Source organism: Falco punctatus (genome assembly GCF_963210335.1).
Source record: "Falco punctatus genome assembly, chromosome: 1".
Lineage (NCBI taxonomy): Eukaryota > Metazoa > Chordata > Aves > Falconiformes > Falconidae > Falco > Falco punctatus.
In genome coordinates, this window is record NC_137580.1 from 24,204,227 (window position 1) to 24,223,278 (window position 19,052).

Below are 19,052 nucleotides of genomic sequence, written 5' to 3' on the forward strand. Positions count from 1 at the left end.
TTAACAAAAGAAAGAGGAAGGACAGTGTCTGAAGCTAGATTGAAAACGGTGTGCTTGCTTCAAAGCTACATTCCCCCCCTCTCTGTATAAAAAAAGAGCATCATCTTACGTTTCCTTCAATTGGTGGAAGAAGCTTTAGGCAGTTGAACGCTGCTATTCAGCTAATGGCAGATGGGCAGAAAATGCTGTAGTGGCTAAGCCTGAACTCGAAGAGCCTATTACCAAATAACTTCTATCTGAATAAGACTTCTCACGTGAGCTGCACATGTGAAACTTGGTATGTATGTCTTTCTCCTCACCCTTGTTACAGGAATTCAACCTCATTGATAGAAGGGAACTTGCACCACTTCAAGAACTGATTGAAAAACTCACCTCTAAGGACAGATAAAAGGAAGAGGATTTCTTGAAATCACTTGTTTCTTTAAGCAAGCGTGTGGTATTTTTTTTGTTAATTTGTTGGTTTGTTTGTTTTTTTTTTAAAAAAAAAACAAAAACGTGCTGTTATTGATGACAGCCAAGATCTACTTTCTGTGCTTTTCTTAAGGGAAATCTTTTATCTGTTAGTGACATGTGGTAAATAGTTTTTTTTTTTTGTTACTTTTTGATTGTTGTTATTCATTGTGGAATTTTAGCAGGTGCTGAGCGTTTATAAAGGAAACATGCTTGGTTGGGGGATTGACTCTGCTGGTGGATGGGTTCTTGTATTGTCAGTGGTAGCCCATTCTCATGAAGTCCCTAAAAGACTTGCTTACATTCTCTAAGTGCCTTGGCAGACTCACTTCTGAGGTGCAAAGCACATACAATATTGAACATTGCTGGAAACAGAAAATATGGACTAACACCCAGGACACTTACTGATACTTGTTATAGAAAAAAATATATATGCTTACACTAAAAAAAAAGCCATAACTTACTGAAATCAATGATCTCCAGCTTTTAATACAAATATTTGTCTTATTTTTTTAGAGATTAACACAGAATATTTCAAAACTAGATATTTCTTATAAAGAAAAGTGAAGTTCTAGTCACTAAAGCAAAATGATGAAGGTGGTGTCAAAATATAAAGAACCTGTGCTTAGCAAGTAGTTACGTGTCTGTTGCCATTGGTTTTGGCTTTTCATATTTGCTTTTATTTTTTTTACCAGGGAAGCGTCAACTTGGGTCAGTCACTTCTGTTGAATTTCCTAGTGTTTGCCAAATAAATAGTTAGTTTGCACAAATGCAGTTAGGGGAAATATTCAGTATATATATATAAAAAAATGCACTGGGGTAATAACAAGAAAAAAATCTGGCTTGAAAAATAAGTAGTGAAATGATGTAAGTTATGAGTAAAAAGCCTGGCTCTGTGGAGGAGCTCTGGTGGGCAGTGATTTCTGTGGTAGAAGATGTGTCTTGGAGGGAATGTAATTTCACGGACCACTTTGGATTAAAGTTAGCATTATGGTGTTCTACCCCATTTAAAACTGCAGCCCATCTCCAAGGAACTACAGCAGCTGGGTAAAGTAATAGGAATGTACCGGTAAATTTTTAGCAGGTTGTGATTTGGTAAGTGCATCTTCTATTCCTGCAAAAAGCTAATCAAAATGTGGCCTTCCTCTACCTGGGTTGGTGTGTTTTGCCTCTCTAGCCTTGTGTTTTCTCACACCAGAAATGAGCATCGCCTGTGAGAAGTTAACCTTTGGGATGATTTGCAGATGATGACTTGGAAATTGCTGCTGCGACTGTATCAGCCATGTTTCCCGTGGCAGAAACCCATATGACTAGCTCTCTTGTTTATTTATGGATTTTGTCAAAGCCATTTTAATTTGGGTTCAAAGAAATCTGCATTAGGTTCTGCAGCGTGCTATCCCACAATATTGCTAGTTGCCAAATACAGTATGCTAGGCAGTTCATGTTGCCAGGCTTTGATAGATTGTGATTGCACAAACACACCATTTTTAGCCCTCAATAACATGAAGGCTTAAACTGACTGGTGAACGCTTGACTGACTCTTGAACTTCTAAAATTTGCAGGTGAAGCCAAGGTTAGCATATGACAGAAAAGATGAGCTTACATTTTGTGCGCCTTTGCTTGACTGAAAATGCTGAGTAAAGTGGAAAACTGTGCAGCAGCCTGTAAAATATGTAAGTGGCCATTAGTATAGCCAGCTGATAAACTTCTGAGTACAGTAATAAACATGTACTCATTTGGGAGACTAGAATTGCTACTTTGGAGTTAAAGTGATGTATTTCCGAAGCATCTGAAGCTTATTTTAAGAACTGTGTTAGCTTCAATATAGCTAAATATTTCATAGTCTGCTTAAACTGCTTCTTGAAGGGGCAGTTTACTGTTTTTGTTACCTCTTCTGTGTCTCATTTATTTATCTGCCCTCCCTTCCCCCCATCTTGAGAACAATTGAGAGAACCTAATGTTGAGGCAGAAATAGGCATTGTGCACTTGTTTCACTGCTTATTATTTAGAAATGGAAACATGGAGTGCTGCATAGTGAGGAACGGTCATGCAGTGGTGTTCAGACTGAATTTAGGTTTGGCTACACTAATATTAGGTAGAGAGGCTACTTGCAAAACACCTGCAGTTTAGCATTTGTAATTAAGACAGTCCTTGTCTTCATTCGAAGCTTTATTACCGTTCAAGAAAATGTAGAATGTGTTTGGCTCCTTTGCAGATCAATGTCATTGCCCATTACAATCTGCTCAAAGAACAAGTGAAATGTTCAGTTATCCTTATCTTTTGGCTTTTTCTAGATCACAGTGAATTACCCAAGTTTTCTTAACGTGTGGCTGTCAAAGGAAAGGACTTCTATATTGTGTTTTCCTTAATGTCAAATCTTGGGGTTGGGTTTGAGTTACCACAGTCCACACCAAGTCAAGCTGATGATGCAAAGAGAGCTTTCCATCAAATGTTTTAACAAACTCCTAGTTTAAGAAAGGTGGAGTAAGGCCTTACCCCTTCTCAGCCAGTAAGGATCTTGACTTTCCTGTGTGCGTACACACATGTGGGAGGAAAAGAGGGGAAATACTTAATGTGTGTTGCTTCTTGAGGGAATTAGGGGTTGGAAAAATATGCACAAGGCAAAAGAAAATTAGAGGCAAAAGCAAACAAGAAGCATGAGCGCAGTTCCCTTTGGTGAGTTGCCTCTGACTGAAGTAGTTGCCCCAATGCTTTTGTCAGTCCTGCTATTCTGGCAAACATTGGATTTCCCCATGTGATTCTGTTGGCCAGTGGAAGAGTCAGTCTATGCTGTAGCCTAAATGCTGCTGCCTCGAGTCTGTTAGGAGGCTGATAAAAAAGAAGGAGCTCCCATAGGCAGAAAATCTCATGTGTTGGACCAGGCAAGTACCATCCTGTTGAAGGATCAGGGAAAAAGCATGCCTCTGGTGTGCTTTATCCTTTTTATGTGCTGTATGGTGCGTTTGGCAAGGTACCTGGGAATGCACTACTGCTACGGACTTCGCACATCATTGGTGATGTCTGCAGCTGCAGGACCATTTTGAACGGAGTGGCACACCTGACATCTGAGCTGGACATCACTATATGAGCCTGGCTTGGGAGCAGTCGGGTGGCGGTGCTAGCTTTCAGTGCAGGGTTGGAGGGCTGTCTTTGTTCAGAAGCGAGTAATGTAGGAGACACTAGTATTTTCAGAGTTACAGAAGCGGTCAGCATCTACCTGACTATGCAGAAGCAGCTTCACTCCCAGATTTGAACTGTCGATTTTAAACAGACTCTGGTCATGCAGGAAGCTGAATTTAAGAACATGATCTTACACAACCTTTCGTGCATGCTGCTATCTGAGGAGTGTTTAGTGACTGAAAATTTCCAGCTACAGAGGCATGAAGAGCACTGTGGCTGCAGTTTGATAATAAAAGTCCTGTAAACTTTGCAATGAAAACAGCTTTGCTGAGTTGAGTCAGTGTTGCTCAAGAGGCTGCGTGTGGATGTTCGCTGTGCTGATAACGCTTACTGGAGAGGAGCCCTTTAATCGGTGCTAGAGCTCATGTTACCGCATCGCAGCAAGAACATGAGAGTGAAAATGGCAGTACCCTGCTCCAAGGTGCTAAATAGGAGGTACCTTCCTTTAGATTTCAAGCTGTCTCACTGGTTTAGTGTCATGTACCAGCAAGAAACTCAAAAGAAAATTATTTAGAAGTGATGATTTGCTTGGAGTGATACCAGTGCAGTAGTTCTCGTTTTTGGCATACTTCAGCTCTTGAAGGCGTGGTTTGGTTTTTGTTTGGTTGGTTGGATTTTTAGTAGACAATTTTAGAAACTCAGAGGCATCTGCTGCAGTTCGTCCAATCAAGATTTAGAATGTATTATGTAAAAAAAAAAAAAAAAAAAAAAAAAAAAAGAAAGAAAAGAAAGAAAAAAAGTCGTATTATATGGATAGTGTATTTTTTGTATTTAGTGTCTGGCAGTAGAAAACACCTTTACAGAATAGTTTCTAGGCATGTAATAAAAGCTTGGAGATCATGATTTGCCTGACAGCTGTATGAACACATTGTTTAATTATACAACACTTGAAATTAACAATATTTAATATATGTATGCAGTGTTTGGGATTTAGTATCCCTATGCTGTATATATTTGCAGCTTTTAGTTGTGTTTTTTTTTTTTCTTCAAAAAGGTGTGGGACCAGAAGTTGATGTGCGTTTACACTCTTGAAGTAAGGGCACATTGAAATGCTAAACGAAAGTTGCCATGTTGTACAAATGGAATCTGGATTGAGTGAATGTGTTTATAAAACAGTGCATTTACTGGGGGAGAAGGGGGAGGGCACCCCCTCAGCCCCCAATAAAACCCAGAGAGATGAACCCTGAACAAACCCCATGTTGTTCTAGGTTCATGTTAAAATGGACTCGGTTATGTGTCATGAGTGCTTGGAGACAAAAACTTCCAGCTTTGTTGTCATTGGGAGTGGACAGTGCTGGTAGGGTTCAACCAGGCTGGGTTGCCAGTACTGGCTGAGGCCTTCCAGTGTAATAGGGTCCTTTAAATTCTACTGTTTGTGGTGTTTTTCAGCTACCAGCACACTAGACCATGTAGCTGATTTGAGTGGTAACTTCAGGAGGTCATCTACCTCGAGGTGGGATGGGGCAAACTCTTAAGTTCGTCAAGTTCAGCCACTGTTGCCAGCGTTGACACTGTTTAGATGGTGTGGATACAGTACGTTCCCAGAAGTAATTTTTCAAGTCTTTCAAATTAAAGTCAGGGATACAAATTCATCATGCAAATAGAAGATAAAAATGCCACATTCTGCTGTTGCAGGTAGCTGAATGGTAGCTGAAGGAAGAAAACAGGTTTCTAGAGGCAGATGGCCTGTCTGCAAGTATCAAGCTTCTTTTACTGGTTACTATGCAATGTAGAGCTTTCGAACTTTTGCTTTTAGTTTAAGATGTAGAAAAGCACTGTCCTTATTCAGTATTTAGGAACTGATCACTCTCCCAGTCTCCCTGACACTCATGTAACAGGTAAGGATATCTACTTGCTGCTATGGACTGTACTTACCTTTCAGTTTATTCCTTTCTGTTTCTTGGACCCTGCCCCCCTTTCCCTTGGATCACCAGATACAGTTTTTACTGTAAACACATCCTTTTTGGATAGCTGTTCTTGTTCTTGTTACCCTCTCCCCCCTTCCTACCTGCCAGAGTGCTGTATTACTGTATATAAACTGCCCCCTTTTAGTCAGAGTATTTAAAGAGCTGCAGCACAAACACAGACAACTTGCTTTCCTTTCACTGAAAGATTCCCTGTTACACTGAACCTTGTTTCCTTCACTGCTGATATCAGTTGTCTCTTTTTTTCTAAACCGCACTACTAGAACCACTAGCAGTTTTATGGATGCCCACCGTCTTTTCCTAGTTATCTTCTAAGATGAGACTAATGTTGGTTATTTTAAGTGTTAAACCTTTTTATTTTCCTGCTTGTCTTATGTTTTTCCTCTTGCCAGGTTAAGATTGCAGTCTAGGTAAATATCAAATTAAGTTTTTTGTTTGAAGAACCAATTCCCTAAATTGTTCATAGAGTATTGTATTTTTAGGGGAAATTAATTTTTATAGCCACTAAACTATACTCATTATTTTTGTACATTTGCAACTTACGACATTTTTCAGAGATGTGTCGCGGAGGGAACACTTATTTTCATGGCTGTTTTACTACTTTGGTATGCTGTGGTTGTGTTGCTTTAGTACCTAGAAGCACATACCTTGATGTGCAGTGGAAGAGAGAGAAGAATGCAATAAAAGTGAATGTGGTTTCAATAAAAGGCCATTTTTGAAGGCAAAAAAAAAAATTACAAAAGCAACACTAACATTTCCTCCTCCTTTAGAATCCTACAATATAGAGGAGAAAATGTGGTGTAAAAATACAAAATGCAAGATGAGCACCCTTACTGTAAGCTAACTGTGCCAATATCGCTTCAGTTTGTAGTCACTGATTGATATTTAGTTTTAAATGAGAACAGCTTTTGATTAAAATAAGAAAAGTTGAATGTCTGAAAATCTGCAACATGTTTATTTGAGAGTTGTAAATAATGTATACAGATTGTTGTATGTGATGGGACAAAATATTTAAATTCTAGGTTTTTTTTTCCAATAAGAAACTGAAGGCTGTTTATAAGAGAAAATAAATAGCTATGTTTGACCATGATTGTCTTTATTTCCTTCTTGAACTCATTTCTAAATTACTTTCTACTTGTGGATAGATTTTTTTTCTGTATATTGTACACATATGAACATTACACATACAAATTAGATATTTTTTTTGTAATTACCTTGTCTGATTTTGTGAATATTTGTATTGCAGGCAGACACAATAGCAATAAAACAACCTGATACCCTTTTCATTTCCTTGTTTCATGACCTGAATTTACCTAGCAGGGACAGAGCATGGCATGGGATTTCCGTTTAGTTTAGAACAAGTTTAGTGTCATGTTAACCGCATCTCAGCACTGACCCTGGGGTGGTTTGGTAAGCTTTGCCATGAGAAGAGCATCCTCTTGCAGGGCTTTTGGCCATGCTCGGCAACACAGGTGCCTTTTCCTTTCTTTTCTTGCCTCCTCTCCCTTTCCTGTTTTTTTTTTTTTTTTTTTTTTTCCCTTTCTTCCTTCCTCCTAAAATCCGCCTGTGATCCTTACAGCTGCAGCACGCCAGGTTTCCTACCTTCCATCTCCATCTCCATCCGATTCCCTCCGCTCGTACCCACTAACCCCAAAGCCCCCCCATCCCACGGTAAGCCACCTCCTGTGCGCGGCTGGAAAGCGGGTTGCAAAGATGGTTTTAAAAAAAAAAAATAAATCTTGCTTTTCCCTGAATCCCCACAAATCTCGGGCATGGGCCGTGGCTAAGGGGCCGTGCCACAAGAGGCAAGTCAGGCAGGCTCCTCTCTGACGGCGTTCGCAGCTTGCGGGCGGCAGGCGCAGGTTGACACAGTAGGGTGTGCTGGCTACGAGTGCCTCGCTGCTGTGCCACTTTCGGTCCATGTGAGGATTTCTCCCTGCTCACTTGGCCTGTCGAGACCCGGAGGGCCTCATGCCGTAGCGGGGATGGGGAAGCGCGTGGCAGGTAGGGCCGCAGTAGTGCCTTGGGTTTCTCAGCGCTGGGAAAGGCTGTCATCTCCTTTAAGCCCAACCCGTGTGCGGCTTCCAAGCTATTTCGAGAAGATTTTAGACATAAATGGTGGCGTGTGGGCACCACACGGTCACTTCGAGGTGGCCTCTGCCCCGCTCCGGCTGCCCCCCTGCGTTGCGGTGGCCGGGGTGGCGCCCGCCCATCGATGTGCTCCTCGTTCCGCAAGCTCTGCCTGGATCGGCGGCGCCGAGCTCGCCCACCCGCCCTGCCGGCTGCCCGCCGAGCGCGCCGCACTGCCGCCGGGGGCGGGGGCCCCTCGCCTTTGCTCCTAGGCCCTCGCGGCCACCCGTACGCGGCGCCCGTGACGTGGGGCGGCTCCGCGCGCCAAATTCGAAGGCGGGTGCGGGCTGGGCGCGAGCGCGGCAGCCGTTATTTCCAGGGCGGGCGGGCGGGCGGGCGGCCCCGCTCCTGCGCCGGCGGGCAGAGCGCGCTGCTCCGCCGCCATGGCCACCCCTCCCAAGCGCGGCCGGCTGGACGGCAGGATCAAGAAGGTCGCCGTCGAGGGCAATATCGGTGAGGCGGGGGCGGCGGGAGGCAGCGCGGCCCTGCGGCCTGCGCGGAGCAGCCACCCCCCACCCCCCCACCCCCGGCCGGGCTCTTCCCGCCCTGGCGCTGTGAGGTGGCCCCGGGAAGACTGGGGGCACCTTGGGAGACCCCGGTCCCCTGGGCAAGGCGTGTTGTGCCGTCAGACCTATTCACAACTTGATAAACTTTGCGCTGATACCGAAGAAATTAATGCTACAAACATGACGAGATTTTTTTTTTGGGGGGGAGGGGGGGAAGCGCGTTTTCTATTACATTTTTTGACTTTTTTACCTTTTTAAAGATGAGTTGAAGTCCTGGGTAAGACTGCTGCTGCGCTTTTCCTGATTGTAGTGTAAAACTATGTAAATGCAGAGTCAGGTCAAACTTGTAATGCTCTGTACTCCTGCTAACTAACAAGAGAAGCCTGTTAAACTGTTCTAAAGAGCAGGAAAAGTTATGGGCTGCTCATTATGAGATACACTCCCCCCCCCCCCCCCCCCCAAGCAGCTGTGCTTAAAATTGAGCTCATGAGTTGTCAGGGTGTCCGCTTGTTTACTGGCACATACTGTGGTGGTTGATAGCTGATTGCACTCTGTCAGGTTTAAGTATCTCTTTTTTTAAAAATTTCCTGAGCTTTTTTTTCTGTTAGCTGCAGATTGATGACTTCTGTGCTATAGGAAGTAATTAATAATGCATTTTTGTATCTTCATTTGGGAAACCATTGCTTTTGCTTTATGTTTCTTTTGATATTGCTTGCCTTTTCTTTTTTTTTTTTTTTTTTTTTTTTTACCTTCCTAAAATAACAGAAAGCAACTTCATGCTTGAGGCTGGACTGCTAAGTATCTTCAGATATTTAAAGACTTGGTGTTCTGACTGCAAACATAACTTTGTAGAACTCAAATAGTTGATCTGGGCTGAGACTTGTCATTATTGATTTTTGTTAAATTGGCTGTGGTCGTGTGTGGTACAAAATAAAAAAGGAAAACCCTGTTGCTCAATTAATTGATCTGTGGTTGACGATGGTCTGTGATTCATGTTTGTCATGAAGTCAAAAGTACATGGAATAAGTATGGGACTTGGAACCAGAGCTGTAGTTGTTAAATAATTAGTGTCGTTATTAAATAACTGCCTTTCTTCCCAAATGCTTCTCTATAGCTGCAGGGAAGTCGACATTTGTGAATATTCTCAAGCAAGCTGATGAGGAATGGGAAGTTGTTCCTGAGCCTGTAGCTAGATGGTGCAATGTTCAGCAAAACTCTGAAAAGGATTGTGAGGTATGGTAAAAGAAACTTAAGGCGAAACTTTTTTTTAAAAACAACAACCAACCAGTCAAATGTTCTAATTTCAGAAGACCAATATATCTGATAGACTACGTATTTTAGAAAATGTACATGATAGCAACACTTCTGCTGATTCTTACAGTGATATTTGTGTTCATGTTTTCTAGTTTGCTTAGTGTATTATAGAATAAATGTTATTTAACATCAGGTTGTAAATTATGAAAATGGCAAAAGCCCGTTTTATTTTATGTATAAAAGCAAGGGACAGAAAAAAGTTAGGCAGAAGTTACTTTTAGCAACTGTGAATCTTTTTCAGCGGCTAGTTCTATACGTTTTATTCCTTACTGGTGAAACTGTAAGGGTCTTGTGATTACGAAATGTCACTGTGGCTGTATCTTCTCTACTTGAATTATAGATTAAGGGGCTATATCCTGGCTAGTGGAACCAGGCTGTGTCCCCTGTCCCTGGCAGACTTTAGTCCTGTGCCTGCTACGACTCTTCCAAGCAGTTCTCAGGCACGGTTTGGGCAGCAGGATAGGCTGAGGACTCTGCCAAAAGTGCACTGCATGTAGCTGCCTCCTTTTGGAGGCTTAGAAAATTCAGTGCTGTGGATATTGCTCTTGTCTGCCCCTTGGCTGCAGTGTCAGAGCATGGTGCTGCCCCTGTTTGGTGCGCTAGTGTAAGTATGGTTGCAGGGAATTAAGAGATGAGGATGAAACCTGGAATTCCAGAATCTTAATAGCTATCACCTAGGCGTCGACCTTATCTCTGTAGATTTTTTTTTTAAATGTGTCTTTATTTGGATTTGGTGTTACCGTAGTAAAAAAATTCAGACAGAAGTGGTCACCTTTGGTAGGCTGTGTTTTCAAGTAAAACTGAGACATGCAGCTTGCTCTTTCCATGAGCTTTAGCAGCAGTCTCGAGGTGTTTGATCTACCATGTGGGCTGAGAGAGATTTCTGTGCCTGGAGTCTGTTCTGAATCTCCCAGGTAAAATCAGATATCTTAAGATGCTGCGTCAGCAGCTGTTACCATAGGAACTGTAATTAATAGATGGGAAACCAAAATGAGCTCAACTTCAAATTCATGCTCCTTAGAGTAGAAGAAGCATGGATTTTTCTGCATTGCTGTTGACTTTTTGTACTGATAGGATATTGTTCTTTTGTTAAAGTAGGTAAATAGTGGTGAACGTGTTTTGGTACTTGAGCATTTTGTCATTGTAGATTGCAGGGAGTTGCTTGTTCAGCACAGTGCCGTAGGAGGAATAACGTTACTGGCATTTGTGTCTTATATTACAAATAAGGTTCAGAAGTAAATGATGTGATTGTAAACCTGAAATAAAGGCTAAACAGCGCTTGTACCTTGTTTTACCTTGATCGTCCACTATCTCAACTTAAAGGGTTGCTATATTTGTTTAAAACCAGGAGCTGACCACATCGCAGAAGAGTGGCGGAAATGTGCTTCAGATGATGTATGAGAAACCAGAGAGGTGGTCTTTCACTTTCCAGACGTATGCATGCCTCAGCAGGATCCGGGCTCAGCTGAGGTCCCTTGATGGCAAACTCAGAGAGGCGGAGAATCCTGTGGTCTTCTTCGAGCGATCCGTCTACAGTGACAGGTATGTTGGTCTGAAGTCCTTAAAGTGAAGATCAAAATTCTCCTAAGTAAAATGTATAAATAAATAAAAAGCAGACTGTGACTGAGTTTTGTACCTCCTTTCATCATAATTTTGATACTGGTGAATAACAATAACCTCAGTAAGTGGTGTTGTCTTGCTCTGGGGTGTTGACTGCAAAGTAAAATTAATGGTTTGTGGGTTTATAGTTTTGTTGCATAACCTTGATTAACTATATGTAGTTTCTCATTCTTTGTGCGTATGTTTTTATGATTTGTGTATGCACGTTTCCCTTCAAAGAGAAGAGCGGAGTAGGCATCAAGAAGAGTCATGAGTGATTTTTTTTTTTTTCCTTGTCACTTAGCCTTGTTTTCTTTTATGGTTCTTGAAACAGGTCTAGCTAGTTCATATTGCCGTACCCTGTGTTTCTGGATTCGTAAGGTCAGATCTGATAACTAAATCCCATTGCATAATCCTTTAGGTGTTCACTGTGTTCTAATATATCCTAAATAAATGACCACAGCGTACAAAGCAGTGGTGGTTTGTAGATTATTCCTGAAGATACCTGAACTGGAAATCATAGAATGGTTGGGCTGGAAGGGACCTTGAAGAGAACCTAGTTCCCACCCCACTCCCACAGGCTCAGGGACACCTTCCACCAGCCCAGGCTGCTCCCAGCCCCGTCCAGCCTGGCCTTGAGCACTGCCAGGGATGAGGCACCCACAGCTGCCCTGGGCAGCCTGTGCCAGTGCCTCACCGAACTCATGGTGAAGAATTTTCTTCCTAATATCTAATCTAAACCTACCCTCTTTCAGCTGAAACACATTACCCCTTGTCTTATCACTGCTGGTACCGCTTTTTGTGGACATTGCTATGGGCAACCGTGATCAATATAGTTATAGGATGGGGATACAAGCTGTCTGTTTCCAGTCTAAGCCCATGTTAAAGAAGTTACAGAATCATAACGCTCAACTTCTTTTCCAGTTACTGTGCAGTACTTCAGGCAAACAAAGCAGTAACTGTGTTGAAGCTAGTTTTTGTGGAGGTAACTGTTTTGTGTTCACAGGTACATCTTTGCAGCTAATTTATATGAGTCTGATTGCATGAATGAAACTGAATGGACTATATACCAAGACTGGCATGACTGGATGAGTAAGCAATTTGGTCAAAGCCTAGCACTGGATGGGATCATTTATCTCAGAGCCACTCCTGAGGTGAGGAATAAAAATTTATGACCATGCAGAGAATGAGAGTAGATGTTCTATGCCTTGCCTGTAAAATTTGACCTTTGTCTGTGCTTCCATAGTATTTTTTTTCTTAAAAAATACAGTGTTTAACTATGATTCTAGACTTTTTTTTTTGATAAAATAATACGCTTGCAGTCAATTTGAATGAGGTCACAATTGTGTGTCATTACATAGCACTGTATCTGGTTTTGGTATTGCTCTGAGTGTCTTGGGCAAGGAAATAGTTGAGAAATTCTCTTTGAAATGTAATCTTAAAATCTTGAGCAACCCTTATCTTTTGTTGTAGAAATCTCAATGTTTAGAGTTCCGTTCAGATTGTAGTATTCCCCTGAAGACTATAATACTTGAGTTATGACTGATGCAGTCTGGAGATACTTAAGATTGTTATTTCAAATGTAGCCTGTGTATTTTTAAATAAAATGTGATGATAATGATTTTCTAGTTATAAAAAGAGAACATGTGACCAGAGCAAACCAGAAAATACCACTGGAATGGAAGAAAAAAAAAGGAAAAATTAAAGAAAAAAATGAGGAAAGTACAAAATAGCTATAGGAACATTGCTGTTAAAACAATTCATAGTTAATGTCACAGCTAATTTAGGGTGCATGTGTGTGAAGCCCTTTTACCTGGAGCAATGGAGCTAAGACAGATGAATGCACCTACAGTATGTGAGGCTTTGTGGCAATGCTTTGACTTTTGGGCATTTAATGTTTTTTTTTTAAAAGGAGAGGACAAGACAATAAATTTATCTTTTGAGTATGAAACCTACACAAACAAGAGAAAAATATAAGGGCTTAGAAGAGCTCTAATTGCAGTAATTAACTTACAGGTCACTTCCATACTTCCTTACTTCCATCTTTCAGGCTTTCAAATTTATTGTAAACAACTGTGTAATGTAACATGCTAGAGTTTCTCTGAGGGCTTTTCTATTAGGCTTGCTGTTGAGGTCTTTCTGTGCCACTTTAGTCAAAAACCTATATTTAAATAGCAAAGTGCACCAGATGAAGCAGTTTTCATTGGTTTGTTACTGAGGCTTTGGATGTGCTCAGAACAGGAACAAATGATTTACTACATTTGAAAGCTGGATTCCTAAGAGCCAGGAATATATAATGAGATTTTGAAATGCTTGTCTGTGGTGGCAAATGGATATTTCCATGCTCTTTTCATGCAGTACGCTGGTACCCCTTCATTTAATAAAGAGCTTGTTTGCGACCTTTCCTTATAGTGGAGAAATAATGTGTTACATTTCCTTGGGTCCTTCTTTGATTTTTGTGTGTAGTTTGTGGGCTCCATCAGCTGAACATGGCGTGGTGTTTCTATGCTTATAAGATAGCTGGCAAGTTGAGTATTCATCTTTGGCAAAGAGTGGCATACTGAGCACAGTAGGAAGGGTTGGCAAAAAAGACCTTCAGCAAGCTAGACTTCCTCTGTAGGTCTGCAAAAACAACCAAATTTTTTTTTTTTAATCTTTTACCTTTAGAAATGCTTAAATAGGATTTACTTGCGTGGAAGAGATGAAGAGCAAGAAATTCCCATTGAGTATCTGGAGAAGCTTCATTACAAGCACGAAAGTTGGCTTCAGCACAGGACATTGCGGTAGGCTTTGTTTAATGGTTACTTAAAGATGGATAAATCTTTGTAAGAATGTTCCATAGTGCTTTTTCCACCAGTGAAACTTCAGCTTTTTATATAGATAAAGTTAAACTCCAGGAATATTTCTATGTATCCTTTCTTAGTAGTACTGCCTTTATGGTATGTTAATTACTGCAAGGACGTGCAATGTGCCCTGAATTTTCTTCAGCTAGAGCTCTGAATAGCAGAGGGTTGAGCTAAACTAATTTTAATACACAGTTGAATTTCATATTAGGTGTTGGGGGAGCAGAATATTCAAGAATCAATAATGGATCCTAGGAGCCACATGGTAAATTCATGTTGCTTTATATTCAGAATTCATGGCTGTAATTTATCTGTGCAGTTCTTCTCATGGGATTCTTAACAATGAAAATGCTGACAGGGGCTTGAATGATGTATACTTTTTCCAGCTAGTAATATTTTCTTTGTTCCTATCCCAATACAGAATGGATTTTGAATATCTTCAGGAAATACCTATTTTAACGTTAGATGTTAATGAAGACTTCAAAGGCAAAAAGGACATATATGATCACATGACTGAAAAGGTAAAATTTCACAAGCGGATCAAACTGATGATTTAGGTTTATTGCCAGCACGTCAAAATGAATTCAGGATACTTCTTGCATCTGAAAGTGTGGCATTCTTTGAAGTCAGACTAGACTTAGAACCTATGGTTCTTCATGTTATTTATTACATAAGTTTTCCATTAAAAAAAAAAAGTAGGGGGGAAGGATGAAATATTCCAGGGTTGTTTGAGAAGGCTTTCACTAGTAGTTTTGTTTGCAGATTTCAATTTCTAATTTAAATAACCCTCAACTATGAAAGAACTGTTACTTTCTATGTTCTGCTTCTAACATTGTGCAGGTATCCTAAGAAATGTGATGGAATTGGCAGAGAATGAGGGTAGCTGTTGAGGGAGAAAAAAGGCTGCATAGGTCTGAGTTGGATGTCCAGGGTAAAGTCTTCCTTACATTAAGTGTGAAAGTGTCTAACCTAGTGGGCTAGTCAATAAAAGAACTTCGGCGCCAGGTACTGTGAAAATACAGTACAAAACATTTACAGTGGAAAATTGAAGGATGAGTTGGCTGAACTTGCAGTTGAATTTTAATCTGAAGCACTAGGCCAACGGCAAATGGTTTAGGTTTGCAGATACTGCTAGCTAAACAAAAGAGAGTATAGGCTATTCTCTTTTCTGTTTAGCGTGTCACTGCAGTGGGCAGTACAGCAAATGCAAATAGGGTTCCTTTGCTCTAAAAATATACTTCACTGTATAATCATCTTTCTAAAATATTTAGGTCATGGAGTTACATTCAGATAATAAACAGTCTTAGAGCCTGCTGCAATACTCCTTATTTTTAGTCTTGTTTATTAAATTGACACTATTATTGAAGTTTTTTTCCCCTTCAATTGTGTTTACTAAAGTGTTACTCAAAATCCTCCCCAAAAGCAGTGGTCTGAAACTTCAGGGAGTACTTTTCAAATGTAGCCTTCTACTTTGTTTAGGAAGTAATACAGAATGAAAATGAGAAGTATTTTTTAGTTTTATTTGGAGGCATGGAAAAAATGCCTATTTGATACAAAAAAGAGTTCAAGTTGAGTTTCTGTTTGTGTTAAGATCTAATCCTTAGCACAAATAAGTGTAATATTGATGGTTTGGCCTAGCTGTAAAATATATATTTTTAACTGCTCAGGTGATTGGTATTTGAATCTTGATGGGATTCAGCTGAGGACAACTTGACTTTTATTTGAGTAGCTGCAACAAGTTACAGACCTTAGCAGTGCACAATTGGCAATAAATTGTTTACCTCATGAGAAAGGCAGCTTTGTCCTTTGATCTCCGTTTATCCACTGAGAAGTAGAACTGTTCACCTGATTAAAACCAGTCTTCATGGTATTTGCTCTTTTAAACCTTGTTAATTGATGGAATGACTGGACATTGCAGCTGTGGAGTGAATGTGCTTCCCATGTGTGCCATGAGATAAGGCCAAGCTTAGGCACCTAAATAAGGATTTTGGAGGAATTGACTCCTGTGTAGCTGTCAGGTTATCTGGGAACAGCCTAAGCCCTGTGTTTGCCTTATTTTTTGGCGTTTCCTAAGTGGAGTTGCAGAACTGCTACAGTCTCCATGAGGCTGGGTGCTCTGGCCTTTAGCGTATGCTTATGTCCAACAGGGACCAAAACCTGTAGGCTTCCTTCTCACCTCTGTTGCGATGCTCACTTTCAGAGACCTGTCTTGAAACTGTGCCTAGTGTGTAAATTGTGATAGTGTTCATCATGCGGTGTTACTGTTGCTGTTTTTGAAAGTGGAGGGTAGCTTTCTCCTGATACCTTTCAAGTTAGAGTATTGGCACAGTTATGTGTTCCCTTCTCTACATGAAGGGATTTGACCTCTTCTTTTCCTTCCACCTTCTTGAGCCCTGAACTAGGAAGGGAAGGGTCACAGCTGGAGAACAGGATCCAAGATCTATTTCCATTTCACATCAAGAATTTGGACAAAATGTTTACAGATGTGCTCTGTGTGTGAGAGCTTCTGCCAAAAGAAGAATACCATGTTCTCCATAAATTGTCGATTCCTTTCTAGCTTTTGAGTGGACAGAGAGGTAAATGCTCGCAGTTCAGGCTGTATCACAGTGTAGTTGCTAGGATGCTCCTGGAACTAAGAGGTAGGAGTTGTGTGCCTAGGCCTTGTATTCCCTGGGTCTTGTACCCTCTGGGTTTTTATAGTTTAAAAAAGATGGCCTGGCCCTTGCTGCCACCTCCTACTCCCCCCACTATGCTTTAAAGGGAGGGAGTAATTATTCTTTTGCGGAGAGGGAGCGAAGGGGGCACAACAAAAAGGCACGTGTACTTGTGGCAAGAAGTGTGTTCTCAGTGTGTTGTCTTCCTGCAACCTTTGGTAGTGACCTGAATTGAAGATGTTAAGTGACTACACGTATAAGCATAACGCTTGGCATGCTGCTTGTCTTGGTTCCAGTTTTCATACAGTAGCAGAGATCGTTTGAGGTGCTGCTGTGCTGGGTCTTGGTGCTTTGTGTAGGATTGTGGATTTCCGTCTCAGGTTTCTAGGTAGCGTTCTATGGACCAGAACTTCACCATTAATTTTTAGGTAGCTGTAGCCATTTGAGCCACTCTTCAAGTACTGGAAATGAAGTTCAACAGTAGCTGAACTATTGTTCTACAGTATCTGATATTTTTGAGTACTATGGTTTTTCTAGGTATTGTTCTATCATAAATTTGCCAACCTCAGATTCCAAGGAACATACTATTTAGCTGCATTGGGTTGTTCATTGACATTAATAAATTAACAGTGTTCTGGAGGTGAGTGTGACTTGGTATTTTCCAAGGGGCAGCTTTTCTGAGGTTGTCATTATCTCCCTTGTGTTTAGGTTGGACCTGCTTTTAAGACAGTTCACTTGTGATGTAGGGCAGTAGTTTAGGACCACAGGAGGAATGAGCATCATTCCAATGTGTGTGTCTCAGCACCTGCTAAATTACAGGTACCATCGCTGAAAAAGTTCTTGATGGACAAGAAAGGACATAGCGTAAGATTATTTTTCCCAGTTCCTGCTTCTGTAGGTTGTAGTTAAGCACGAAGCAGTGGAGAGGTATGTGTAGTTGCTGTATACTTCTCTTAATAAATACTTAGTTTGATTGACAATATTTGTTTCTTTTTGCAGGTCAAAGAATTTTTGAGCACGTTATAATCCTCTTTGAAGCGCAGGCAGAGTCAAGCTGTTCCAAACATCTGTGTGATCAAAGTCTGAAGTACAGCTTCTGCTTTTATAGAAGGCCTCTGGAGAGGCAGGACTCAATCCTGTTGATTTAATTGTGAGGAACAAACAAACTTTGTGAATAGGGAAATTATTAAATACATCAGTAGGTCTGTTGAGTATTATATTAAGTAACACACAGATTCTGAAGATACTAGAATTCTGGGAGTTCTCAAACGTTGTGCCTGTTTCTAATCAGACAAATAAGTTCTTCTGGAGTATTCTATTGTATTTTTAATTTATTTTGTGCCCAGTAGCTATTTAATTTTCAAGAAGGTAATGGGTTTTTAGATCTCTTGGTTTTTTGTTTTGGTTTTTTTTTGGGGGGGGTTTGTTTTTTTTGTAGTAGAATTGATTCGTAATAGATGTCTCATTGTTCTGAGGAAGAAAAAAACCCAAAATATTTCTGCTGGTGAGGGAATTTTAAGATAACCCAGAGTTTTATATTGTAAGGTATACAAAAAAAAAAAGTAATCTGACAAATTTGATAGGTGAAGTTCTTCATGGAATGCACTGAATTAAAAGAGATCTAAATATGGCTGAAATTCTGTAGATGCCAAATGAGATTTTATATCTTACATTTTCAGTGTACACTGCAAACTAGGATATTGAGAGGCTTTAGCTATTCGTTAGCATGTTTGGGGTTTTTCCAATTTATTGTTTTTTCAGCTCTTAATAAAACAAAGCTGGTTTTTGTTGCTGGCAAGTTCTCTTTTCCTGTAAAGGACTATGTTTTCTTGATGGGTGCCATAAAAGGAAGAAGAAAATTTTGCAAATGGCCTCCATCTGTAAATGACGTCTTTCTAAACCTTTCCTTAGTCACTTTTTGGATGTCAGAGGAGGCTTCCTACTTTTGTTCCAGTTTCTCCATTTGTTTACTGGGCCTTCTGGGTGCTTATACAAGATTCTGCAATATTGGAAGCAGGCTGTCCTTTCTCATCTTCTTGTAGTAAGAAGGGGGGAGACCTCTGATGGAGTAGCTGGTGTTCTAGTGCATCTTGTTTTATTATCTGAGCCACTTTTGTTTCAGGTGCAGAAAATACAAACTATACAGGGCACACACCTTAATACTGTGGTTTTGAGTTGCTTAGTTCTGCTTTAAACATTTCTGAATGAGTGCACAGTGGGCTTTTGAATGCAGAATTTTATTGTGAAGCGTTTTGTTGTCTTTTGTGGTGCCTGTGTTACCTGTTAATTTGAGATTAAATTTCTTCTTTTGTGGTTGCAATTGTGTTGGTGTTCTCTAACCGTTGAAAAATAAAAGTGCTTGGAAAGACTTTTTCAGTGCTTAATAATGTTGGCTCCCTTGTCTCATAAAAGAAATCATCTTGTGGATGGCTGGTACACAATAGTGGTACG

The 19,052-nt window shown here is 40.6% G+C and overlaps 2 protein-coding genes across 4 annotated transcripts in view; both read left to right on the forward strand.

The window, feature by feature from the left end:
- Positions 1 to 6,841, forward strand: part of MOB1B (MOB kinase activator 1B) — a 50,228-nt gene extending 43,387 nt beyond the window's left edge. For all 3 annotated transcript variants that reach the window (XM_080409628.1, XM_080409630.1, XM_080409629.1), the window contains one exon: positions 311 to 6,841. In XM_080409628.1, coding sequence (XP_080265754.1) covers positions 311 to 388 — 78 coding nt within the window. In that variant the 3' untranslated portion in view covers positions 389 to 6,841. The remainder of the gene's footprint in view (positions 1 to 310) is intronic.
- A 965-nt stretch (positions 6,842 to 7,806) lies between these two features.
- Positions 7,807 to 18,970, forward strand: DCK (deoxycytidine kinase). Its single transcript, XM_080409600.1, has 7 exons — positions 7,807 to 8,138; positions 9,306 to 9,424; positions 10,854 to 11,047; positions 12,111 to 12,258; positions 13,772 to 13,887; positions 14,369 to 14,468; positions 17,601 to 18,970. Exons 1-7 carry the CDS (start codon positions 8,069 to 8,071, stop codon positions 17,625 to 17,627), a joined length of 774 nt encoding a protein of 257 aa, XP_080265726.1. The 5' UTR covers positions 7,807 to 8,068; the 3' UTR covers positions 17,628 to 18,970.
- Positions 18,971 to 19,052: the final 82 nt, after the last annotated feature.

What these genes read in the sequence shown, in the direction of transcription:
- DCK (XM_080409600.1), top strand. Translation starts at nt 8,069, where the DNA reads ATGGCCACCCCTCCCAAGCGCGGCCGGCTGGACGGCAGGATCAAGAAG. An exon ending in ACTCTGAAAAGGATTGTGAG is followed by an intron (nt 9,425 to 10,853) that starts GTATGGTAAAAG and finishes GTTTAAAACCAG; the next exon opens with GAGCTGACCACATCGCAGAA. An exon ending in ATCTCAGAGCCACTCCTGAG is followed by an intron (nt 12,259 to 13,771) that starts GTGAGGAATAAA and finishes TTTTACCTTTAG; the next exon opens with AAATGCTTAAATAGGATTTA.